Source organism: Lampris incognitus, chromosome 20, assembly GCF_029633865.1.
Source record: "Lampris incognitus isolate fLamInc1 chromosome 20, fLamInc1.hap2, whole genome shotgun sequence".
Classification (NCBI taxonomy): domain Eukaryota; kingdom Metazoa; phylum Chordata; class Actinopteri; order Lampriformes; family Lampridae; genus Lampris; species Lampris incognitus.
Genome location: NC_079230.1, coordinates 24,190,328 through 24,207,948, shown reverse-complemented (window position 1 = coordinate 24,207,948; position 17,621 = coordinate 24,190,328). Strand labels below are relative to the sequence as shown.

The 17,621-nt window shown below is 47.3% G+C and overlaps 1 protein-coding gene across 2 annotated transcripts in view; it reads right to left on the bottom strand.

The window, feature by feature from the left end:
• Positions 1–17,621, bottom strand: part of arhgef15b (Rho guanine nucleotide exchange factor 15b) — a 31,167-nt gene that overhangs the window by 11,717 nt on the left and 1,829 nt on the right. For both annotated transcript variants that reach the window (XM_056300312.1, XM_056300313.1), the window contains exons 2-8: positions 12,892–13,437; positions 5,095–6,114; positions 3,934–3,988; positions 3,476–3,537; positions 2,429–2,691; positions 1,378–1,538; positions 128–280 (exon numbers count right to left, since the gene is read on the bottom strand). In XM_056300312.1, the coding sequence (XP_056156287.1) occupies positions 128–280; positions 1,378–1,538; positions 2,429–2,691; positions 3,476–3,537; positions 3,934–3,988; positions 5,095–6,114; positions 12,892–13,339 (2,162 nt within the window). In that variant the 5' untranslated portion in view covers positions 13,340–13,437. The remainder of the gene's footprint in view (positions 1–127; positions 281–1,377; positions 1,539–2,428; positions 2,692–3,475; positions 3,538–3,933; positions 3,989–5,094; positions 6,115–12,891; positions 13,438–17,621) is intronic.

Below are 17,621 nucleotides of genomic sequence, written 5' to 3'. Positions count from 1 at the left end.
AATTAGTAAAGACTGAATCCAACTGCCATATAATTGGTACTGTATTGTAACAGATAAACTCCAAGAACCCTCCCCCCCTCAAAAACAAAGTCATAGCAGATGGAGGAAAGTGGGTGGTGGTTCCTACATGAGCGAGGTGTAGGTCTGATCCTGGTAGATCTGGTTACGGACGTAGTCGATGTATGCAGGGAAGTTGTGCTGGGCGTGGTAGTGGATTATATCACAGATGTCAGAGAAGACCAGGCTCTCCTCCATTCGGTCTTCCAGGTCCTTCAAAAACCTGAGGGATCAGATGGCAACGGTGAGAGGATGTGACCACAACCTCCATGAAAGTGTGCTTGTGCTTGATGAAATTATGAAATTGAAGAACTGGTTCAGGCATTTCAAATGGCAGTTTTATTTATTTTTATCCCCCCCCCCCTCTCCCCAATTGTGTCCGGCTAATTACCCCTCTCTTCCGAGCCATACAGGTCGCTGCTCCACCCCCTCTGCTGATCCGATACATGTGGAGTCACCAGCCACTTCTTTTCACCTGACAGTGAGGAGTTTCACCAGGGGGACGGAGCATGTGGGAGGATCATGCTATTCCCCCTAGTTCCCCCTCCCCCCTGAACAGGCACCCCAACCGACCAGAGGAGGCGCTAGTGCAGCGACCAGGACATATCCCCACAATCTGGCTTCCTTCCCGCAGACACGGCCAACTGTGTCTGTAGGGACGCCCGACCAAGCCGGAGGTAACACGGGGATTCGAACTAGTGATCCCTGTGTTGGTAGGCAACGGAGTAGACTGCTACACTACCCGGATGCCCCAAACGGCAGTGTTTGACCCGAGCGAGACTCAAGTTTACTTCTTTGGGATATCTGTAAATCACATTACAGACAGTCAAAACTGAACTGTAGATATCTTTAACTCAAGTGCCCATACAACTTAATGGCAAAAGTAACTTCAAACTTACTAGTCAAAATATAATTAGAGATAATTTAAATAAGCATTTCAACTACTCAGTGAATTTCAGATATCTGTTACTGTGAATCCAGTCACTCTAATAAATGCTAAAATGGCCTGCCATAACAGCCAACCTAACACCGGTTCAGAATGACCCGTCATACGTTTCCTACCCCGACTCTTTGTTCCCCCTTGCTTTCTTTGTTTCTTTCCATCATCATTTGATCCAGCAGCAGTTTCAGCCGTCAACCATCCAACAAATACACCAGCCACTTCCACTTCCTCTCTTTCCTTTTGCCTTTCAATGTGTGACCCCGTGTCAACACAAAGTCATACACTATCTCATTTCAGTTTCCACTTTCCTGATCTTCATCACTTTGTCCTTCTGTCTCTGTTTCTCATTCTCTCCGTCTCTCCGTCTCTCCTCTCACCTTTCGCTGACCTCGCGGACCCGCAGGATGTTGGAGAACAGGGTCTTCCTATCCCTAATGATCAGCGTCTCTTCCAGGTCACGGTTGTCCAGGAAGTGCTCGGTGAGAACGCGGAGGGAGCGGAGGTAGAAGGCCTCTGATGTCAGCACCTCAAACATGCTCTGCAGAGGAGGGGGAGGAGGAGGAGGAGGAGGAAGAGCTCGCGATCAGCATGACCACCCTCTTGATTTGCTCACAGTGTATGTTAACACATTTAGAAAAGTGTAGGCAGTTAAGAGTGGCTTTGGTAAATGTTGAAGATCAGTCTTTTTTGGGGGGGATTTTTCTCCCCAATTGTATCCGGCCAATTATCCCACTCTTCCGAGCTGTCCTGGTCTCTGCTCCACCCCCTCTGCTGAGCCAGAGAGGGCTGCAGACTACCTCATGTCTCTTCTGAGACATGTGGTAGTCACCAGCCGCTTCTTTTCACCTGACAGTGAGGAGTTTCACCAGGGGGATGTAGCGCGTGGGAGGATCACGCTATTCCCCCCAGTTCCCCCTTCCCCAGGCACCCCAACTGACCAGAGGAGGCACTAGTGCAGCGACCAGGACACAAACCCAAATCTGGCTTCCCACCGACAGACACGGCCAATTGTGTCTGTAGGGACACCTGATCAAGACGGAGGTAACACGGGGATTTGATCCAGCGATCCACATGTTGGTAGGCAACGAAATAGACCGCCACGTCACCCACACTTTTAAGATTTATCAGTCTTAAAAGGTAAGTGTGCTATTACATTACAAAGTATTTATTAAAAGCAGAGATGACACAGTACACACAAAGTTAGAAAAAACAGATATGGTAAGATGTATACAGACAGATAGAAAATGATAAGCAGATAGATTGACAGACAGACAGACCGATAGACAGACAGAGATAGATAGACAGACAGATCAACCATCTGCATATAAACAGATATCCTACACAATTACTCTGCTCCTCATTTACCTATTCATCTTTCTAGATCTCCCTTCCCTCCATAACTACCCATCCTTCTTCCCCACCCCTCACCTCCTGGTATTTGCACTGTTCAGGTGTGAGCTGTTCCAGCACCCCGCTCTCCCTCACAGCCGGCAGGTCCTGCCACAGCGTGCTCTGGCCAGCTGGGGCCACAGAACTCCCCTTGGGCCCCCCATTCCCGGTACCCGTCCCTGCACGGCGGCCCCGCCAGTCCACGGTGTAGTCTGCGCTGGTCTTGCTGATGTTGCGGCAGACGGTCTGCCGTCGGATTTCCTTGGTGATGACGGTGGCGTGGTACGTCTGGTACAAAGGCTCTGAGGGCAAGGGGTCACAGAGAGGTCAAAGTTCAGTCGACTATTAAGACTGAAAACCCAGGTGTGTTAGCATCCACCCATCCATTATCCAAGCCGCTATTCCCAATTGGGGTCATGGGATGCTGGAGCCTATCTCAGCAGTCATTGGGCGGCAGGTAGGAAGACACCATGGACAGGCCGCCAGTCCATCACAGGGCCGACACATTTACACCCAGGGACAATTTAGTATGTCCGATTCACCTGACCTACATGTCCTTGGACTGTGGAGGAAACCGGAACACCCGGAGGAAACCCACGCAGACACGGGGAAAACATGCAAACTCCACACAGAGGACGACCTGGGATGACCCCCTCAAGGTTGGACAAACCCGGGGTTTAAACCCAGGACCTTCTTGCTGTGAGGTGACTGCGCTAACCACTGTGCCCCGGCTGCCATGTGTGTTAGCATAGGAAAATTTATTCAGTATATTTGTGAACGGTGCACTCTCCTGCTGTAACGCTTAGATAGTATGTACGAACCATGAAATAATGAATCGTTGCCTCAAGGAAACACGAAAAATTTTGTTAACAAGTCTCAGTTAAGTAGCAAGGGATAATTTTTAGGACAACAAGGTGGATCATGTGCCTGTCCACACAGCCTATGGAGAAATTCCCACAATGACCATGATGCACCAACACCACTGTATCCCATAACAAGTACCCAAGGCCCAGTTCAACAATAGATGCTTTTATGTTGTTGTTGCTCTTCTGTTATGTCAGTGTGACAGGGGTCGGCTCGCCTTACCATCACGTAGGCGAGACTCCCAGTTGAATGTCGAGCCACTCCTGGGTGGAGCAACTGGCCGTCTAAGACAGGAAGGAAGGAAGGAAGGAAGGAAATGAGAGGAAGGTGAGCCAAGCGAGATCTGGGTCAAAAACAACCTGTCAAAAAATTTTTTTTTTTTTTTTTTTTTTTTTTACGAAGGGTTGGTTTTTGTCAATCTGTTTAGCAGGGGCAATGGAATCCCCTTGGCACCCCCCCCCCAAATCAACCCATTGTCAAAATCTGCGAGTGGTCACCATCATGTGAACAAGTAAGGTGATGACCAAAAGGAGGTACTCCAGAGAGAAGATCTACGCTGACGTGAAAAGGGAGGTGTGTGTGTGTGTGTGTGTGTGTGTGTGTGTGTGTGTGTGTGTGTGTGTGTGTGCGTGTTGCATGCTGGCCTTAAGGCAGCAGGGTGTGGAGGAGTGACAACTCACGGCTCTTCCTCCGAGTCGCCTTTGTCACACTCAGCTGCACTGTTCTCCTCTGACTCTAGAAACGGACAGGAAAGGACAATCACAACACGGGTCCCATATTCAAAAGAAAACAGAAAAACATCCTGTTTTCAGGTCACATACGGTATTACGATGTTAAACCTAAGGCTGGTATTCAGAGGTTAAAGGGAAACAATCACAATTTTCAACATTATCTCCATTTATATGTTGCAGGGATAACACGCCATTAGCATTAGCATCTTATGTGTGTCTCTGACCACACCTCCACTCTTCCTACTCGGCTTGATGCTTCTTTTGGTGTGCTACTTCAGAAGATTCACAATATCGGCAGCATTTCAGGGACACACAAGACTGCTCAGTATAATTGCTGCTAATGGATTGCCATCCCAACATATACCAGAGTTCCCAGGTTTTCCAGGACTTTTACTTGTGTGTGTGTGTGTGTGTGTGTGTGTGTGTGTGTGTGTGTGTGTGTGTGTATAGATAGATAGATAGATAGATAGATAGATAGATAGATAGATAGATAGATAGATAGATAGATAGATAGATAGATAGATAGATAGATAGATAGATAGATAGATAGATAAAACAAGCTTTGCTCATAGAAGGTCATATCATTCAGTATTAACTATCAGCAGAAGCCTCGAGTCTCTAAATGGACCGTGACACTCCTCCACCCCCTCTGCCGATCCGGGGAGGGCTGCAGATTACCACATGCCTTCTCCGATACATGTGGAGTCGCCAGCCGCCTTCTTTTCACCTGACAGTGAGGAGTTTTGCCAGGGGGGGCATAGCGCGTGGGAGTATCATGCTGTTCCCCCCAGTTCCCCCTCCCCCTGAACAGGCGCCCCGACCAACCAGAGGAGTGCACTAGCAGTGCTAGTGCAGCGACCAGGACTCATACCTACATTTGGCTTCCCACCCGCAGACATGGCCAATTGTGTCTTTAGGGACGCCCGACCAAGCCGGAGGCAACATGGAGATTCGAACCGGGATCCCCGTGTTGGTAGGCAACGGAATAGACCGCTATGCTACCCGGATGTCCATAAATTTCCAGTTTTTCCAGAATATGTGGGATCCCTGAATAGTGGTGTTGAAAATTGCGACTGTTTTCCTTTAGTATATGAACGTTTAAGCGCCAACCTTTAGCCTGTGTTAAAGACTGCAATGAGACACTGCTGAGTCTCCTCGGATCCACCTTGGGGGGTGGAGGGGGAGTTCGGTGTTTCGGGAGAGGGCTGGAGGGGGGTTGAGGGGCTGCTCGCTGGCGTGTCGGGGGGCTGATAGTCACGCTGTTGGGGGACAAAGGACGCAGGTTGCGCCACTCCTCCGGGGTGGGCTGCGGGAGAGGAATGCCCCCCCGGTGCACCGGTGTGAGGTTGCGTCCATTTTTATCCTGCGCAACAGGCATCCGGGGAGGGATGGCGGGCGGCACATTATCAACGACATCGTCTGCGCTGACAGCCGATTCTGCCTCCGCCTGAAACTCCGATGTCGGGTCTGAGGCGCTAGAGGAGAGTTTAGCCCGACGGATGGGTTTCTTCACCTTGATGAGGGGAATGTCCAGTTCCTGACATGAAGTGGAAGCAGATGTGATCTTGTTCTTTGGCATGGGCTCAACCACCAACAGTGTGGCTTCGTAAATGTCTTCTTCTTCCTCAGTTTGCTTGGGTATTGGATGGGCTGTTGGGGACTGGTTGCGTTTGGGGGGGATGGGGGGAGACTGAGAGCGTTTGGCAGATACGGTGGTGAGAACGGTAGGTGGCCCTGGGTCTGACCGCCTCCGGTGACCCTCAGTGAGCAAAACATCCAAAACGTTGTGGAAGTTTGACTTATTTCGCTTTTCTATGCACTCCTCACTTTCTACACCTACGAGAGAGCTGCCCCCTTCCTCTTTATCCAATGCCTCACTCTCTCCTTCCCCTCTTCTCTCTTCCTCCTCCTCCTCCTCCTCCCCTTCCAGTTCATTCTCGCTACCCTCTTCCTCATCCTCCTCATCCTCACTTATGGGCACCCATTTCAGTTTCATGCCAGGCCGCTGGAGATGACACACACAACTGCAGCTCGGGTCACAGCAGGAAGTGACAGGCGTGTCTGGGTCGTGCTCTGCCACCCTTTCTCCTCCTCCAGTCAGATGAAGATCCACCTCCTTTCCATCAGGTGCTGCGGAGCCGAGAGAAGAGGACATAAAAATAATTTTACATTATTTATTTTTTACATTTTTTTGCCTTTTTATCCCCAATTGAATTTGGCCAATTACCCCACTCTTCTGAGCCGTCCCAATCTCTGCTCCACCCCCTCTGCTGATCCGGGGAGGGATGAGAGTACCACATGCCTCCTCTGATACATGTGGAGTCACCAGCCACTTCTTTTCACCTGACAGTGAGGAGTTTCACCAGGGGGACGTAGTGCGTGGGAGAATCACACTATTCCCCCCAGTTTCCCCTCCCCCCTGAACAGGTGCCCCGACCGACCAGAGGAGGCGCTAATGCATGCATAATGTCTGTGGGGACACCCAACCAAGCCGGGGGTAACATGGGGATTCAAACTGGCGATCCCCATGTTGGTAGGCAACGTAACAGACCGCTACATTACCCAGAAGCTGCTCGTTTTATATTATTAATGAAAGAGACAGAAAATATCTTAAAAAAAGAGATGGAGAAGCCAACTGGCAGTGAAGAACAGAAGGCAACCGCTCAATAGCGAAGACTGTCAGAGAACCACATCGGCTTTTACTGATGAAGTGTGTAGCATCTCTGTCATAAACGAAACAAGGACACATGTGTGACTTTGTTGTTAACAGAACAAAACAGGATCAGTTTCAAGTTTATAATTGGAAGCAGGTCTAGCACTGAATGCACATTTTCAACTGAGCAGCTAAGGTTATATATTATTTGCATCATATCCAGACTGGACGCTTAACACAGACATTGTAAAATTTAGCTCCGGTTCAACAGAGCTAACGTTAGCTTGTCTGAATCATGTTTTTAGCTAACAGACGCACCAGAAAAGCTAATTGTCACACCAGAAACACTTAAAAAAAAACTTCAATCGAGAGATTGTTTTGTCTAAACACGTTAACGGTGATAGAGAATGTCTTATTTGCATCTCTGTCAGTTTCTGTTAAATCCTACTTTGAATGAAACCACATGGACAATACCAAGTGATGGGGAAAAAAGGGGAGAGGCTGAGAGAGAATAGTGGTGGGGGGCAGAAAAAGAACATATTTTGTCAATTTTCTTACAAATAACAATTATAATGTTGATGGAACAAAACTTTGCAAAATCGTTAATGTCTTTTCATAGCACATATGAGTGAGATGTTATCACTTAAAAACATTTCTGGAGGGGTCGCAACCCCCCCCCCCGAATCTACAAAGATAGTACAGCTAAATGTGAAACTAAACTGTCCGTTTGTGAGTTTGAAACCAGATTCATGAATTGCTTTGCATCTAAAGCAAATTTCTGACAACCAAAGAAAAGTATTTCAAAATTCAAGCCACACTGCAGGAAGCATTAACATGTAGATAAAGAAGATCTATCACTATTGAGTCACATTAGACAGGCAGATCAGATACCCAAAAGCAACTGAGGAAAACCTGCTCTATATATCAAGTCCGCCGTATTGTGCAGCATCTTTCACAGAAGTAAAAACTTCTGTTGCTGCAAAGATTTAATTCTTCATAACTATGTTGATTTTTTCTATTTTTTTTGCACAATCCTCTTCTTTTATTTAGAAAAACCTTCCCTATCACTGATTAGTCATGTCGACCAAAGGGGGGGGGGAGAAATCACATGCAATTGGAAACACATATCTTCGCCAACAAAAATGTATGACTTTTTTTTTTACTACTTTATTAATCCCTGTGTGGGGGGGGGGGATTCTTCTCTGCACTTAACCCATCCTAGCCATGTAGCTAGGAGCAGTGGGCAGCTGCAGCACCCGGGGACCACCTCCAGCTCTTCTTTCCATTGCCTCGGTCAGGGGCACAGACAGGAGTATTAACCCTAAACATGCATGTCTTTTTTGATGGTGGGGGAAACCGGAGCACCCGGAGAAAACCCACAGCAGACACGGGGAGAACATGCAAACTCCACACAGAAAGGACCAGGGATGACCCTCAAGGTTGGACAACCCCGGGGTTCGAACCAGGACCTTCTTGCTGTGAGACGCCAGCGCTAACCACCGGGCCACCGTGCCGCCCCTATTTGTTAAGCTATTAATATTTCAAGTGTTTTGACAATGCTTTAAGCTTGCTAGCTGTAGCACACAAAACCACAAATCTGGGCCTGTTTGCATGTGTACTTGCTCTTCTCCATCTAAACTTTAAACACCGAACACTGGTACATCTCAAAAACACCTCCATTCTAAGTGGCTGGTGTAAATAGGTTGCTTCCTACATGTGTATCCTCCGATAGGACAGTTCGCTTTCATTGGAAATGTTTTTTTTTTTCCTCCTCCATTTTCCATCTGCTCAGCCGCTAACAGGCTGTGTGCGCTCTGGAGACAGAGTGCCACTGGACAGTCCAGTCAGCAGTTCATCTGGATGCCAATGTGCAACATCTGCAGTGTATAAGTGGGCCTTTCAAATATTCATGAAAATATATGGTCGCTGCATGGGAAATTAGGCCAATATTGCCAAAAGGAAATAGAGATGAGAGAGGGAAATGGAAAAAGAGAAGGAGCGGGAGGAAGGATGGAGGAATAGAGCGAGAATGGGGGAGCAACTGAAGAACCATGATAAAGAGGGAGAACAACAATGAAGAGAATCCAGATTTTACACGCAAGCGACCGTAATGAGAGAGATGTGAAACGTGGAGGGGAAAAAAAAAAGGTTTCCAGTCAAAGTATTTCTGTCTCTTTCTTTGACAGAGAGCCAGATCATCCCGGCATGTTTGTCCCGGTATTATTGCTGGGGGGGCAAATAGAACAAACTGAGATTATGTCTTTTCCGGGTGCAAAACAAACAAACTGCTTAACAAATCAAGCAGCTCGAATAAACTGTTATTTCTGCTCATTTCCTTGTCCGAGCTGAACTTAGTGAACTTGACAGCTGAGACAGCGTTAATAGTCTGGCATGAGAAAGGAACGAGAGGAACGAGCGGTCCAGTGTCGGTGGTGGTAAGACTGATAGTTACGGGCTTATTCGAGCACATGGCAAAAATAAAAGTGACTGTAAAAGGTTAAGAGCTGCAGTTTAAACTACGACCAGGCGAAATAGGTTTCAAATATTTGTACATTAACTTTGTACTGCAGTGAATCTATGCTGGCCTCTCATACACATCATATCCTAGTACTACTACTTCATGCTACTACTTCATCATCATTATCATCATCACAAAACAAAACAAAAAAAGAAGAGCTGCACAAAGACATACAGATACGCCCGTGTGTTCACCTATACATGTGCGTAACGGACTGACAGAACCTGTTTCTGGCTGTTGGGGCGGATGAGCCGGCAGCACCACACCTGTCAGCTGAGGGCGTAGGAGACCAGGCAGCTTGGTCTGCCTCTCTCCTGCCCACACAGACGAGACTCCACACCGGCTACAGCTTACAGACTTTACTTTAGAAACTGAGAACAAACACGCTCTCCTATGCAAAGGTTTGCACAAACACCACTGCACGGGTGCTCACACACATGTGAATATACATACAGACCAATTAAAGGAAAAACCTGAATGCTGGACCCCTACTGTGAGGGGGTCCAGGGGTTCTGTTATACTATGGGGGGCATTTTGTGGGGGTCACTGCAAACCAATACAAAGTTATTCTGAGTGATCACCTTTATCATATGATGAGACGTTGTTGTTGTTGTTGTTTTTTTTTAATCCCCCCCCCCATATCCGGCCAATTGCCCCACTTTTCCGAGCCGTCCCGGTCGCTGCTCCACCCCCTCTGCCGATCCGGGGAGGGCAGCAGACTACCACATGCTTCCTCCGATACACATGGCATTGCCAGCTGCTTCTTTTCACCTGACAGTGAGGAGTTTCACCAGGGGGACGTAGCGCGTGGGAGGATCACGCTATTCCCCCCAGTTCCCCCTCCCTCCCGAACAGGCGCCCCGACTGACCAGAGGAGGCGTTAGTGCAGCGACCAGGACACATATCCCCACATCCGGCTTCCCACCTGCAGACATGGTCAATTGTGTCTGTAGGGATGCCTGACCAAGCCAGAGGTAAGACAGGGATTCGAACCGGTGACCCCCATCTTGGTAGGCAACGGACTAGATTGCTATGCCACCCGGACGCCATGATGAGACATTTCTATCCTGATGGCAGTGGTCTCTTCCATGATGACAATGCCCCCATCCACAGGGCACGAGGGATCACTGAATGGTTTGATGAGGATGAAAATGGTGTAAATCATATGCTATGACCTTCAGTCACCAGATCTCAACCCAGCTGAACACCTATGGGAGATTTTGGACCAACGTGTTGGACAGCGCTCTCCACCACCATCATCAAAACACCAAATGAGGGAATATCTTTTGGGAGAATGGCGCTCCATCCCTCCAGTAGAGTTCAGAGACTTGTAGAATCTCTGACAAGGATCACTAAAGCTGTTCTGGAGGCTCATGGTGGACCAACACCTTACTAACATACCTTATGTTGGCTTTTCCTTTCATTAGTCACCCGTCTGTACATATACAAGCACTTGCAAATACATGTTCACTATACGTACATACAAATTGAAAAACACAAGCATTTGCAGCTATATCTTTAAACACACACACACACACACACACACACACACACACACACACACACACAGGGTGAACAATACTGAAAACAAATACACATTGTAATCTTATTTTCATGATATGTATTGCCATATCAAACAATAAAAGGAAGTTGCATAATTTCACTATATATATATATATATATATATATATATATATATATATACACTACCGTTCAAAAGTTTGGGATCACCCAAACAATTTCGTGTTTTCCATGAAAAGTCACACTTATTCACCACCATATGTTGTGAAATGAATAGAAAATAGAGTCAAGACATTGACAAGGTTAGAAATAATGATTTGTATTTGAAATAAGATTTTTTTTACATCAAACTTTGCTTTCGTCAAAGAATCCTCCATTTGCAGCAATTACAGCATTGCAGACCTTTGGCATTCTAGCTGTTAATTTGTTGAGGTAATCTGGAGAAATTGCACCCCAAGCTTCCAGAAGCAGCTCCCACAAGTTGGATTGGTTGGATGGGCACTTCTTTTAGCAGATTGAGTTTCTGGAGCATCACATTTGTGGGGTCAATTAAACGCTCAAAATGGCCAGAAAAAGAGAACTTTCATCTGAAACTCGACAGTCTATTCTTGTTCTTAGAAATGAAGGCTATTCCATGCGAGAAATTGCTAAGAAATTGAAGATTTCCTACACCGGTGTGTACTACTCCCTTCAGAGGACAGCACAAACAGGCTCTAACCAGAGTAGAAAAAGAAGTGGGAGGCCGCGTTGCACAACTGAGCAAGAAGATAAGTACATTAGAGTCTCTAGTTTGAGAAACAGACGCCTCACAGGTCCCCAACTGGCATCTTCATTAAATAGTACCTGTTAGAGCCTGTTTGTGCTGTCCTCTGAAGGGAGTAGTACACACCGGTGTAGGAAATCTTCAATTTCTTAGCAATTTCTCGCATGGAATAGCCTTCATTTCTAAGAACAAGAATAGACTGTCGAGTTTCAGATGAAAGTTCTCTTTTTCTGGCCATTTTGAGCGTTTAATTGACCCCACAAATGTGATGCTCCAGAAACTCAATCTGCTCAAAGAAGTGCCCATCCAACCAATCCAACTTGTGGGAGCTGCTTCTGGAAGCGTGGGGTGCAATTTCTCCAGATTACCTCAACAAATTAACAGCTAGAATGCCAAAGGTCTGCAATGCTGTAATTGCTGCAAATGGAGGATTCTTTGACGAAAGCAAAGTTTGATGTAAAAAAAATCTTATTTCAAATACAAATCATTATTTCTAACCTTGTCAATGTCTTGACTCTATTTTCTATTCATTTCACAACATATGGTGGTGAATAAGTGTGACTTTTCATGGAAAACACGAAATTGTTTGGGTGATCCCAAACTTTTGAACGGTAGTGTATATATGCAGCTTTTGCCTTTCAAAGCTCCATTTGCAAAGAATTTATCACTGTAGACTGCCCCCCCCCCAAACAGGTGCCCCGACTGACCAGAGGAGGCACTACTGCAGTGACCAGGACACATACTCACATCCGGCTTCCCACCCGCAGACGCGGGCCATTATGTCTGTAGGGACGCCCGACCAAGCTGGAGGTAACGCGGGGATTCGAACTGGCAATCCCCGTGTTGGTAGGCAACGGAATAGACCACTATGCTACCCGTACGCCCCTACAGGGTAAATAAGCCAGTTGTCCAAGAAGTCATTAACTCAGACAGGGTTGACTATTTTTCATCACGAGTAATCTCGTTTTCCATCTAGCAATAAGAGTTTTAGCTTAACATGACTGGTGGATGCAATTTACCTTACACTGCATCCTTTGCATTGTGACTATTGCACATGCGTATGTTGTAATGTTGATTCATTCTGAAACTATATATATCCATCCATCCATTATCCAAGCCGCTTATCCTACTCAGGGTCGCAGGATGCTGGAGCCTATCCCAGCAGTCTTTGGAAGGCAGGCGGGGAGACACCCTGGACAGGCTGCCAGTCCATCACAGCCCCCCCCCCCACACACACACACAGTTGCATCATCAAACAAATGGAACAGATGATGACCATAATGCTTTACTGAAGTACAGTAAAATCATGTATTCTTTGACCCACACCCCACAGGCCAGCGTGTATTTCATAAGAGATAATCAAAAGTGTCAGACACTTGTGTGTAACCCAGCTCTGCCTCCTGTGTCTATATCGGAGTTTGTGACAAATGTAATTTGGTTGATTAACTGTACCTGATCGCCCGCCTTCAACAACGATGCCATTCCCCTCCTCTTCTGCAGGGGTCTCCCTCGCGGCCCGGTTACTATGCCTGCGGAGGATATAGCCCTTCTTCAGTGGTAGTGGGGGAGCCTGGCCTCCCCCCTTCTGGATTGGAAGACTCACATGGGCGGGTTTGGGCTTTACCGTCGGGGCCCGTTTGATGGACTTAACTGGAGCGGGTTCGGAGGTACCATTTGCGGGTTTTTCCTCCTCTGCAGTCTGTGCAGTCTCTTGTTGGCTAAACCTGTTCACGATCTTTTTTACTTTCCCGCCGGACGTGCGGGCCTTGTCGCCTCTATCCCCCAGAGATGTGGAGTCACTTTGGAGCGAGGGTTTCACAGGGATGCAGGGTTTAGATCTGGCCTCAGGTTTGGGGGGCGGAGGAGACGTAGGTCTTGTGGTGGCCTCTGGAAGAGACATGGTGGGGTGAGGTCGACTGTCTCAATCCAAACCCTGACAGATCAGAGGAGAGGCCAGGTTTTAAGGGGCAAAGGTCAACATGGGAGTGACATCATCGCCTGTGGAGTGAACAGAGAAAGAGAAAGTTTGGGAAACCAGCTTGACATTTTACAAGAGGGTCAATGCAACTCATTACTAGCGCAGTAACAACCTCTCACAATCCATCCATTATCCAAGCCGCTTATCCCAATTGGGGTCGCGACATCCCAGCAGTCATTGGGTGGCAGGTGGGGAGACACCCTGGACAGGCCACCAGTCCATCACAAGGCTGACACATTCACACCTAGGGACAATTTAGTATGGCTGATTCACCTGACCCACATGTCCTTGGACTGTGGGGGGGGAAACCGGTGCACCCGGAGGAAACCCACGCAGACATGAGGAGAACACACAAACTCCACACAGAGGACGACCCAGGACGACCCCCAAGGTTGGAAAACCCCAGGGTTCGAACCCAGGACCTTCTTGCTGTGGGGCGACCATGCTAACCACTGCACCACCGTGCCAGCCACCTTTAACAATGTGTCTGTTTAATCATTGACAGCCATTATAACCTTAGTCACATGTTTATAATCTTACTCACACATGCAGCAAAATTATCAAGTATATAAGGGTAATCTTCAGAGCAGACTTTGAGCTGTGCGCTGCTCCTACCCTGTAAAATAACTCAGTAGACAGGATCCATGAATTATGAACTTTGGGCTGGAAGGAGTCCACCCCTTCTCACCGGGAGCAGACTATGAATGACAGGGTTACAACACCGAGTGATGGCATGCCCTCTCACAAACCAGCTGGCCCACTCAAGTAAATACTTAATAATCCTTCATCGCACACCACGATGAAACGATAAGAATGGCGAAGAAAGTGCAATGGGAAAAGCATCCGTCATCTGCAGTGCGTCTAATGAGAGACAAGTGTTACAGTCTGGTGGCATTTATTTACTAGATAATTTGAAGGCTTGGTTTTTCTTCTGCAGTATTAGAGTAAGCGTATGAAACGGAGATCAGTTTCTGGGGTGATCGATAGCGCTTGAATATGAATTCTTATCTGAAAGAAGCTTAATGGTAAATAACAATACATTTTTCTTTTCTCCCCAATTGTACCCGGCCGATTACCCAACTCTCCCGAGCCGTACTGGTTGCTGCTCCCCCCTCCCCACCTCCACCGCTGCCGCTGATCCAGGGAGGGCTGCAGACTACCACATGCCTCCTCTGATATATGTGCAGTTGCCAGCTGCTTCTATTCACCTGGCAGTGAGGAGTTTCACCAGGGGGAATAGCGTGGGAGGATCACTTTATTTCCCCTAGTCCCCCCCCCCGAACAGGCGCCCCGACTGACCAGAGGAGGTGCTAGTGCAGCGACCAGAATACAAACCCACAACTGGCTCCCCACCTGCAGACACGGCCAATTGTGTCTGTAGGGACGTCCGACCAAGCCGGAGGTAACACGGGGATTCGAACTTGCGATCCCCGTGTTGGTAGGCGACGGAATAGACCAGTACGCCACCCGGACGCCCCCTAAATAACAATACTTCTAATGGTAGACTTCGATCTTTGATCAGCTCTGGGAATTGTGGTAGCTAGGACAGACCCAGCGAGTTCAAATACGCAGGAGTCAGGTTTGACTTCTCAGCTGAACGCTATGAATGTATTCATAGAGACAGACAGAGCTGGTGAAACAGCAGCGAGAGGCGTAGGAGTGCCTCGGCTCTGTCTTTCCGCACTTGAGAGCACGCTTCTTTAATACAGAGGATCAAAACAGGTCAACGGGTTAATTTAAGAATACAGCACCCGAAAAGGCCTAGCATACCGAGACTGTAAACTTCTGAATTTATCGGTAGCCTCTCTTGCTGCTATTTATGTCTAATTACTTACCCATCGTGCTAATTATAAGGAGCAAATATGATTTAATTACAGACATTTCCTGCAGCAAATACGAGTGGTTGCTAAATTGTAGCATGCTGCTGGTTATTGTGTAACATAGACTGTGCGCTCTGAAATATTTAATTCCCGGCATGTTGCTTTTGTAAAATTAATAGTTAATGGTGTTTTCTAAAGAGCGTTTGCTCCCGCTAAACCCAACCTTGGCTGCCCCTTTGCAGCCCGAGCAGCTTTCAGCACGCAAAACATGTTGACATTTCTAAACAAAGCTGCATCATGGCGAGGGCAATTCGCTACACACAAAAAAGGGTTTCACAATGGGGACCTCAGCAACAATACAACAAATCTGCCAATTTCTCCATTTTGCACACACACACACACACACACACCAGGATAAGCATCAGAATGTGTTTTAATTGCCAAGCCGAGTGATTTATTTGCCGAGATGATTGCATTTTAACTTGCACGCACAAACTGCTCATACACACCCACATGCACAAACAAACATATGTGCACGCACACAACACCTGTGGATGTGCATGAGTGTGCAGCGTGCTTTGGGAAACTACACAAAGATTCAGTGCTTCAAAATGAATAGACACCTCTCGTGTCATTTAAATAAAACATTTGAGGAGGGGGAGGGGGTATCGGTCCCTCTCTCTCTCAGTCCGTCCCGTGTCTATAAAAAGGACCGGGACGAAGGGGAAAAGGAGGTTGAACTTCCATACAGGGTGACCAAATGGCAACGCTGCAGATTCTTCCCAGCGTGTGTTTTTATGATGAGCTGGCAACAGCTGATGCAATACCAAAAACCATAAGAGGGGTTGTCATTTTCTGAGTCATACAGCGAACGGAGCAGAGCTTCTGCAGAGGGGAGGGGAGGGGGGATATTGCATTGCACCGTGCAAACCCTTAAGGAACCGTTTGGATTTAGACGGCACACATTAAAGCACTGGACACCTCACACGAGATAAAAATGTCACTAATTGAATTAATCTTTAACCGTCACTCATTCTCCACATTTTCCTGCATGTACCATTTATGCAACAGTGTGTCGCGTGGTGCGTTTTAGATTCAATATATTCAGTGCATTGGACTTTACCTGTCACTGTGTTTGAGGTGAGAACTAACTAGTATGACCTGCAAATCACAGCAGTCACAGATGTGGAATTTATTAATTACAGTCATTAGATGTATCTGCTTGCACCCAACAGCATTCTGGTTAGCACCCTGCTATTATGGATGCATGGCCTGCCAGATGAGGTCCTCCTGAAGCGCTCTGTCAATAATACAGCCAGAGGCTGAGTCTGTCTCCGGTTTTGGTAGACTGGGACTGGGTAGAAAGAAAGAAACTGAACTGGCGAGTCAGACCAGTTTGTGAGGGGAATACGGTGTGGATCATGGAGTCACTGCGTTCTTCATGACGAGGGAGACGCAGTTTACCATTTCACTCCGACGGGTAAACGTGTATGGATTCTGCCGATGGCTAAAGCTGCTAAATGGTGACCGGCATCCAAATAAAAACCTTACCAGGTGAAGCTCACATGCACCTCAAAACCTTCCACACCCCTAAAATAATCCACTTATCTATTTTTTTCCCCCTCTTAAACTCATCGCCTCTCTTCAAACTTAAACAAATATCTCGCAATGTGAGCAGTTCCCAGTTTGGTTTTTATTGAGGAGAGCTTGGGACACATCGACTTGAAATCAACATTGTGATATGAGACTAGATGTGGCGCGGGATTTTGGTTACTGTAATAGTGTGATACAACATCCATCCATCCATTATCCAAACTGCTTATTCTGCTCTCAGGGCTGCAGGGATGCTGCAGCCTATCCCAGCAGTCATTGGGCGGCAGGCGGGGAGACACCCTGGACAGGCCACCAGGGTGTCACTGGGTCCCCACACACACACACACACATTCACACCTGGGGACAATTTAGTACGACCGATTGACCTGACCTGCATGTCTTTGGACTGTGGGAGGAAACCCACGCAGGCACGGGAGAACATGCAAGCTCTATACAGAGGACAACCCAGAACGACCCCCAAGGTTGGACTACCCCCGGGGCTCAAACCCAGAACCTTCTTGCTGTGAGGTGACCGTGTTAACCACCGTGCCGCCCGCGATATAACATAAATGTTTTCATTCCCTGGCCTTAAAGGCTGCATTACTGTAACGTGACATACATTTTCTGAACTTACTCAACTATTTTAGTGAAATACACGATGAATGTCTCCCTGCTTGGTGTAAAAATATCGTATGAAAGCATCAACAGTCATCCCCAAAATATTGCAACATCTTTGATAGAGAATTCAGCCCAAAATATTGTGATATCTGATTTTGTCAATATCGCCCGGA